This window comes from Zeus faber, assembly GCF_960531495.2.
Source record: "Zeus faber genome assembly, chromosome: 18".
NCBI classification, from domain to species: Eukaryota; Metazoa; Chordata; class Actinopteri; order Zeiformes; family Zeidae; genus Zeus; species Zeus faber.
The window spans coordinates 27,971,787-27,980,873 of record NC_137210.1 but is presented as its reverse complement, the minus strand read 5'-3'; the positions used below and the strand labels follow the sequence as shown (position 1 = coordinate 27,980,873).

Sequence of the window (9,087 nt, the reverse complement as noted above, 5' to 3'; positions counted from 1 at the left end):
ACTGTGTGTGTGTGCGTGTGTGTGTGTGACAGACGTCGTTGCCGCAAAACAAAATGGCGTCAGTTACAAATAACAGCGCGAGTCCTTGTTGTTCCAGTCGATCCTCTTTACAAAAAAAAAAAAAAAACCTCCAAGTACAAAAACATCCGGATGGGCGGGAAAAATCAACAACGTGTGTCGGCGTGACCGCATTTCGGGAACGGCGCTCGGCGCCCTCACGCGACCTTGGGGCTAACCTTACGCCTGAGGTCGTCAAGAAACGTCCCCGTCTCGCATCGGTCGTTCATTTCACTCGGCTCGAGCCGCCGCCGGGGGTGAGGGGAAGCCGCTTCCCATTTTCAAAGTCGACACGACGCACACGCACGCCCCCGAGCGCTCGCGCTGGACGGCCTGCGGGCGGACATTCACAGTATTACAGAGCAGGTGCCAGGATCAACCAGAGTATTGTCAACACACACACACACGCAGCTGAACCGAAAACCCAGAGGAAGAGAATCTTACAGCAACAAAACGTGATCGTATGACTATGTGCAATACAGAAAAATACATTATATATATATAGTTTTCTAAACACTTAATATCCTTTTTAACGTTAATACTGAAACGTGTTATGTACAAATATATATTGGTTTATATATATTTTTTTCCTTTCAGTTACATCATGACCCCATGCTGCTTATTATTATTATTATTATTATTATTATTATGGTTAATATTGTTATTTACATTATTATTTTTTCCGTTATTATTACACTTGTGTATTATTATTATTATATATTTTTTAATCGTGCTTAAAGAAGTGTTTGTTTATTTCTAATTGCCAAGTGTGTTTGGATTTGGGGAAGTGACGAGCCGTGTGTCGTTCTGGTTGAATGTCGGGGAAGTGGCGACGGAGGGAGTGGAGTCTGTGCCGAAAGCGACGGAGGATCCTCTTCCCCTCCGCAGCCGGGCTGGTTCTGGCCGAAGGAGGGGAGGGTGGAGGAGGGAGAGAGATTGAAAGGATAGGCCGGTGAATGGAACCTGAATGCAATGGAAAGCTTTCTCTCTTTTCGCTCGCCCGCTCGGTTTAGAGAGAGAGAGAGAGAGAGAGAGAGAGAGAGAGAGAGAGAGAGAGAGAGAGAGAGAGAGAGAGAGAGAGAGAGAGAGAGAGAGAGAGAGAGAGAGAGAGAGAGAGAGAGAGAGAGAGAGAGAGAGAGAGAGAGAGAGAGAGAGAGAGATGGTTTCGGGTGTTTTTTTGTTTTCCTTTTTACTAATTTATCCCGAGCGACCACACGTGCATTTTTCACACGTGCCACGCTCCCGCGAGACTAACGTTACGGACTTTACAGACACCCAGAAGCCTTTGTTGCTTGTTGACAATCAGATCGGACGACACTGTTACTTCCTTTTTGTTTCCACGATTTTGGTCCCTGGCATTCTGCCTCCATCCGGCCCCCAGCGGCTCCGGCCCCCGGCGGGGTCAGGGGGACGATCACACCTGTTACACTTCATCCGGTTTTTGTTTTGTTTTTTGCTCGACAACGTATTTAAAATATTAACTTTTTCTTTTTTGGTCGTCCCATAGCGCCTCATGCAGCACAAAACCGTACTCATCACCTTCCTCTTTGTTTTGACAAACAAACCTTCCCTTTATCCAACAGAAACGTAGGTTATATTTATATCCCCCCCCCCCCCCCGCATATTTTGAATGGAATTTTTGGGATGGAGGGCCTTATTTAACAGACACCTCCACCGCCAGCGATCAGGGGAAGGGGAGTATTGCCTCCTCCCTGCTCCTGGAAGTCCAGTCTACTCAGTGGAATAAAAACAAAACAAACAAACAAACAAAAAGAGTCTTTAAAGGTAGAAGAGGACGCGCTCCCCACACAAAGAAAAAGGTTCTCCAGAACGTGTGACTTTTACAGTGTGTTGAGGTTTCCTTTGGATGAACGTCGTCGTGTTTTGTTTTTATTTGCGTTTTTGTCCCCCCCCCCCCGCCTCATATCTGAGGCTAGAGCGTGTTGACAGACAATCCTTGACTGATATCCATCAATCTGATTCTTATTTTTATTTTCCTGATGGGACTTAATTATTCGTGTATCCTTATTCATTTTAGTAATTGTACTCTGGGGACTGTCCCTGATGTATAATACGTAAAAGTCTTTTCCTCCCTCCCTCCCTCTTGAATTTATATTTATACAGATATACATATTTTTTGTATCTTTTCTCGTTTTTTTTTTTCCATTTCGCTTGTGCTAATGTTCAAACATGTCTACGCAGTATTATAGAGGATGTAATTTGGACGCCTATCTCTTTTTTTACATTCATGTATTGATTGAGGATTTGTAAAATGCTTCCACTGTCTTCAAGTGTAAAATATATGTATAAATTAAATTAACCAACTTTGAATCTGGCTTTTTGTTTCCTTAAACAGAAAATGTGGGAGAAATAATTCAGTCATTACCAGGCGCGGTGGGTTGTTGTTGTTGTTGTTGTTGTTGATGATCTGGGAGCCAGACGCGAGGGTCGTGATTTGTTATTCTAACACAGCACATCTGCACATCACCAGACCATATTCCGCTTCCCCTCCAACCTCTTTTCTTTGCTGGTCGAACACCGAATGCATCGGTTGTCGCTCCTCTGATTAGATTAGATTCAACTTTATTGTCACGAGCAGAGCACAGGTGCGGAACCGATGAAATGCAGTGATTCACGTCGAGCTCTTAATTGTAAGAGCTGCTCCTTCCCAGCGCCGCCCGCAAATAAGTTTATCACAACTTCATTTACACGCCCGAGACTGAAAGGGCTTCAGGATGAAATGGAATGAAAGACAAACCCGGTGCAGAGTCGAGAAGGCACGAATAAACCTTTGCGGATCGGGGCGTGCGCAGCTGAGGAGGAGGAGGACGAATGGTTTGACGATTCGCTTTGGCGTCGGTGACGCAGCGTAACGTGGACCCGCTCTCTTCGTGGAGTCAAGTCTTCTACCTCCACCTCCCGGACGAGGGAGGGGACCCTGCGCCGGAGCCGGCGGCCAGGAGCCCCCGGTGGACGCGGCGCCCCCCGGGGAAACCTTTTTATTTGGTTCTATTTGTTTTGGGTTTTTTGGTTTTTTTTTTTTCCCGTTATGGAACAAAAGCTGTGATCGCGTCCGAGTGGGAACAGCCGCACGGGGCGTGACGCCGTTGGAAAAGACCACAACCGTGAAGTGAAAAACGTTGTTATTTGTGGTGTAGCTGTGCCCATTAGAACCGGATTGCAGCACCGCAAAAAGATAAATCACAATTAAAATAATAATTACAACAATAATTATATATATACAGATATTTAAAAAAATATATATTGAAATTACAATTTTAACAACCAAGAAAAACAAAAACACTCAAGTGAGAAAGTGAGAGCGTCACAAGAAAGACACAATGAACGAACTGGTCAAATGAATTTAACTTAACTTTAAAAAAAACTTTATTATTATTATTAAAAAAGTGCACAGACACTCCAAACATGCTGCTACCGGATGAAGACAATAACCAAGGTTTAGTAAAACAGCAACAAATTCACCACCAACAAGGACGAGAAGCAGTGACGTCACACCGGGCGGGCGAGCGAGCGGCGCCGCGCGCGGAGCGTCCCCCCCTCCCACAATGCGCCGCGCGCGTGACGTCACAGAGCAGAGACCATGATGGCGGCGGTCGGTGCGGCAGAAGTCATCGCACAGCTGGAGAGCGCTGCCAAAGTTCTGATGGTGAGGAAACTCCGCTCGGCCCGCCGCGGGGCGCCGCAGCGGGGCCCGGCCTTTAGCCCCGGGCCGGTTCCGACGCGGCGCCGCGCCCGGATAAAGTTTTATTCCGTTGTGCGCGGAGGGAGGGGTGGCGGTGCGTGGCGCAGTGGCCGCCTCTCCATCCCCATGTGGGGCGTCCGTGCCCGCGGGGCGGAGGCTATCCCGGGAGCCTCCCCCACCCCCCCCGCGGGACCCGGGGGTGGCGTTTTAGCTGTGCCGCCGGTGCCGAGCGGCGGGCGTCTCTCGTCCCGGGCTGCCCCGAGCCCAGACCCACGCCGCCGCTGGCTCCACGCCGCGGCGGCTCCGTCGGGGCGAGGAGCTGCTTGGTGTCTTCATCTTCGTTGTGTTTATTTAGGGAACAAACCACTGGTCCGTCCATGTGCGTGTGCGTGCGTGTTGTGGACTTTTCTCTTCCCAGGAGCCGCTCGTAGTGAAGTTGTACCTGCGCTGAGTGTTGTGCACCTGGTGGCTGTCTCATGGTGGAGTAATGGAGTTGATCAATAAAGTTGTTTATCGTTAGATACACATACATGCCAACACACACACGCATGCAGACATTTACACACACACACACACACACACACACACACACACACACACACACACACGTATACATACACACACTCACATATACATAAGCACACATACATAAACATAAGTAACATACATATGTACATATACACACACTCATATATATACATACATATATATATATACACACACACATACATGTATAAATACATACATACACGCACACACAACCAAACATACATACTTAAACACATGCCCACATACATACATATACATACGTGCATATATACATACATACATTCAAGATGCAAGAGGTTTATTCATCACATACATATGTATATTTTCATACATATGTGCAGTGAAATGTCTTTACAACGCACCTGGAGATTATGCACAATAGTTACTAAACCGAACATAATAGCTAACCTCATTCCTGCCTAGCAACTAACTGAAACTAACTGATTCCTAAATCGTAATGCAGTTAGTGAATGGAGTAATATAAATGGAATGAAATGAAAAATAAAACCACTCAAAAAGGTAATACAGAGTGGGGGCACAAAATAGAAGTAAAGGGAATAGAGTTATGTTTACGGGATAGGCTATTTGTATATACAGATATGTGCAGTAAAGCGCATGTGAATAAAGTGAGGATGGAGATATACAGTACAGTATACAACAGTATGACACGGCAATACATTAACAACAACATACATATGCGTATACATATGCACATACATACATACTGTACATACATACACGCGCACACACACATAGGGCTCAGTAATAACGGTTGCCAGTACCAACCATTTTGTGTCTGCAGTTGTGCATGTGTCGTTGATGCTGTGCTGCTTCAGCTACGTGTTAGCCTAGCCTCAGTGAAACATGCAGTATATTATGTGATGTTTTGCTTGTCATGCATACCTAACATGCCTGCTTTAAAATGCGTTGTGTGCCCAAAATGACGGCATAACGAACTCATCTCGCCATTACCTGAATTCTACCCAGGGCATTAATAAAGGCTAAAAGTGAGAGAGAGACGCAGTGTGGGCTGAAATGGTTTCATGTTTAACAAGTGGTTTCAATCCCCTCTGAACCACTTTCTTCAACTCGTTTGAAGAATGTCTTCTGTTCTTTTTGACCACCCCGAGTCCTGTCCACGTGTCGTGAGATGGTGAGATGAGATGCTCCAGTGCTACGATATGCCGTGATTGGGAACATTTCAGTCGCGTACGGGACAGTTTGAGCACGTCCACACTGTGATGGAGCTCCGGCCCCGAGCGTTGTCCGTCTGTCGTCCCTTTGCCGCTGTTGTTGCTTTGTTTACCAGCCCGGCCGCAAAGCATTCTGGGTGACACTGTATTGTAAAGTACAGAACAGCGTTTTGAAAAGGCCTTTTTTAAAGCACAATAACTGTTCGGTTTTCAATGACTCATTTCAGCCATGCCTTTTCATTGGTCGGGTCGGTCTTCCTGCTCTGTACTGATAATTCCCATGATGCTTTGCAAACCATGTGTTGTTGGTCTCCATGCCAGATTCTGGGGTAAACAAAGCTTGTTTACACATTTAGTTGATCGAGTCTGGGTGTTTTTGTGTTCTTACATACATCATAAGAAGCTGTGTGGTATAGTGGATGGTGTAGTGGGTCCTTCCTACAGAAGGATGTGCAAATATAGGGTTGTATATAACAGTATATATGGAATAGCAAATATTTATATTGGATCTTTGTTAATGGTGAATTGACATTGATCTTCTTCTGTCCTGTGGTTGTGGATCATACAGTTTTCTATGCACTGGCCAGTGTTAAAGGCACTTATTTTGAATTTCTTTATTTCATCATTTGATTTATCTGCAAGAAACGGCATGATAGGCTCGCATAATACAATATATGTATATAGTTCAATATTTAACATATCACTTGTAATTGTTTTTCCAGTCTGACTGCTTAACATTTTTGTATAAAAACAATTATGTAATTATGAAATTTGACCTGATCTTCATCTTTTTTCGTTAATTCAAGCTTTACACATACTGCCTATCAGTAGGTTATTGTAATAGCCAATTTGATCTTTTTTATGGTTTATCTTAGGTTTATATTTATATGGATTTTTATTGTTTATTGTACATTCACTATCTTCAAATGAGCCCTTAGCTTTATTGTATATTGCCGTTTTTTCAGGTTATCCTCGGGTTTATTGCATATTGCCATTTTCTTTTTTTTCTACTTGTATTTTTATTGTGTTGTTTTTATTAGGGGTCCATTCCGCAGGCCTAATAGTTATTAATCAGATTTTTATTCTAATTATTCAGGGTAAAAGTGTCTTGAACAGGACAACCGCTGGACCCGCACATTTGAGGTCTTGTTAGAACAGGGACGCCTCTCGTGGTTCAAGTTTCATCCATATCCATCTACATAGGAGCAGGAATAAGTGAAAAGCCGATGAAATCTCAGCGGAAGTGTATGTAAAATGTAAATAAAAGAATTCTGTTTGCATGTAACCCAGTGTTAGATGTGGCGTTGTGGTCCTCCTCACTTTGCCGGATTCGGGTGAGTCGTGAGATACAAACTCTAGGAGTCCATGATGCGTTTCATGGACTCAAACGCATTGGAAAACTAGGACCCGGACAAGTACAAGTAATTACAGAAAGGGGTCACCGCGTCATCACGTCACTCCGTCATTGTTGCCCTACATCGCATCGAACGCTCACGCTTCCGTCACTACGTCATCGTTGCCCGACACGGCACCAGACGGTCACCTGGCCGTCACAGAGTGCAGCTCTATTCCCACGGGCAACAGGGTGAGTTCTAACAATGAGAAGTTCTGCTTTACAGACAAGCATGGACGGTTGTTTTGAAGACAGGAGGGTTGCGCTGTGTAGACCGCATAGCGGTTGCTCCGCGAGACGAGCAACCAGGAGACGACAGACCGGGGGGAGCCCGTGCTGCGTTCAAGTAAACTCTGAAAATCGTGTTGCGTTTCAGAGAACCCGGGAAACTGTAATATGTACCAAACACGACTAAAATGGAGCCCATGTATTGCTGCCTGCAGCTATATTTGTTATTATTATTATAATTATTATTGCCTATTTTTTCCCAGCTGCTGACACCGAATGTCTGTCCATCGAAAAACTCAACTCTCTCTTGTGTGTGTCTGTTGAGGTCTGAGGGTAGCACAGAGTGTGTGTGTGTGTGTGTGTGTGTGTGTGTGTGTGTGTGTGTGTGTGTGTGTGTGTGTGTGTGTGTGTGTGTGTGTGTTAATATCTGGGTGTAGGCTGTTGGACAGTGTGTACTCAGCTCAGATAAAAGGAGCCTTTCTCTCCGCGCTGCCCTGAGCCAGAGAGCTGCTTTTACTGCAATTAGGACTGGAATGTCACTTTCCTGCTGGCCTGCCCTATGGCAGCACTCTGTGTGTGTGTGTGTGTGTGTGTGTGTGTGTTGAGGCCTCTTGTCGTTGTACAGTTTAATGTTGTACTTTGATAGTGTGATGGTGTATGCCGATGTAATACAGAGTTTTTATGCTATACAGGTCTTATTTTTTGAATGTGGTGTTATTGTAGTATTTGGAAGGGTGGACGATTGGATTTGTACCCATATACATCTATTCAGAGGGAAATGATGTGAATCTTTCAATAAAAAGTTCAAATAGTGATCCATGCTCCAAACTGCAATCCAGTCCAAAGCAAGAACACAACAAAAGATTCCAATTTTGTAAAGAGCATATGAGAGTACAGCCACCAGAGTACTACTATTACAGTATTACTACCAACACAGTACTCCTGTCAGAGTAGTGCTACTACTAAATCGTATCATGCTGGTAAATCTCTTGGAGTGTTAGTTTTTAACGTGTGTGTGTGTGTGTGTGTGTGTGTGTGTGTGTGTGTGTGTGTGTGTGTGTGTGTGCGTGCGTGTGTGCGTGCGTGCGTGCGTGCGTGCGTGCGTGCGTGCGTGCGTGCGTGCGTGCGTGCGTGCGTGCGTGCGTGCGTGCGTGCGTGCGTGCGTGCGTGCGTGCGTGCGTGCGTGCGTGCGTGCGTGCGTGCGTGCGTGCGTGCGTGCGTGCGTGCGTGCGTGCGTGCGTGCGTGCGTGCGTGCGTGCGTGCGTGCGTGCGTGCGTGCGTGCGTGCGTGCGTGCGTGCGTGCGTGCGTGCGTGCGTGCGCGCGCGCACGCGCGCGCGTGCGCGTGCTGTTGGAAGTTTCATGGAGATGGTAAAAAGCCTCTATTACTGTATGCTCTGGTACGATGGTGGTTTTACTCAAAATTAGTCTGTAACAGTTGAATTTTCAGTGTTTTTTTTTTACTGCCACATGTTGACTCTCATGTGAGTTTCCATTGAAATGTGCCGCCTTGCTTCCTCGAATTCAGTGTTTCGCAAGCTTTTCCACGTCATACCAAACATGTATGAGTGTTCTTCTTATTCTTGTCTACTCCATTCTCACTCAGTGTTGAACTTGATAAATACGGAGCTGCCGCTGTGGCTGGACCCGGTGAATAATTGCAGCCTTGCGATTTTGATCTTACAACACAAGAGCTATCATCATTATTTGTTTTTAAGGGTTAGGGTGGAATTTGAATATTTTTGAACGACACACGGCTAAAAACACTGGTCTCATTTTCAGACTTATTGTGTGTGTGTGTGTGTGTGTGTGTGCGTGCGTGCGTGCAGGCACCTCCGTCCATGGTCAACACAGAACAGAGGCAGCATGCCGAGCACATCTTCCTCTCCTTCAGGAAATCCAAATCCCCCTTTGCAGTCTGCAAGCACATCCTGGGTAAGTAGGCGCTGGGAGCTGCCCAGTACAA

General features: G+C 45.7%; 1 protein-coding gene across 1 annotated transcript in view; it reads left to right on the top strand.

The window, feature by feature from the left end:
• Window positions 1–3,688: 3,688 nt before the first annotated feature.
• The window catches only part of xpo4 (exportin 4), a 52,315-nt gene continuing 46,916 nt past the window's right edge, over window positions 3,689–9,087 (top strand). Inside the window, exons 1-2 of the mRNA XM_080019460.1 lie at window positions 3,689–3,724; window positions 8,951–9,056. Coding sequence (XP_079875586.1) covers window positions 3,722–3,724; window positions 8,951–9,056 — 109 coding nt within the window. The 5' untranslated portion in view covers window positions 3,689–3,721. The remainder of the gene's footprint in view (window positions 3,725–8,950; window positions 9,057–9,087) is intronic.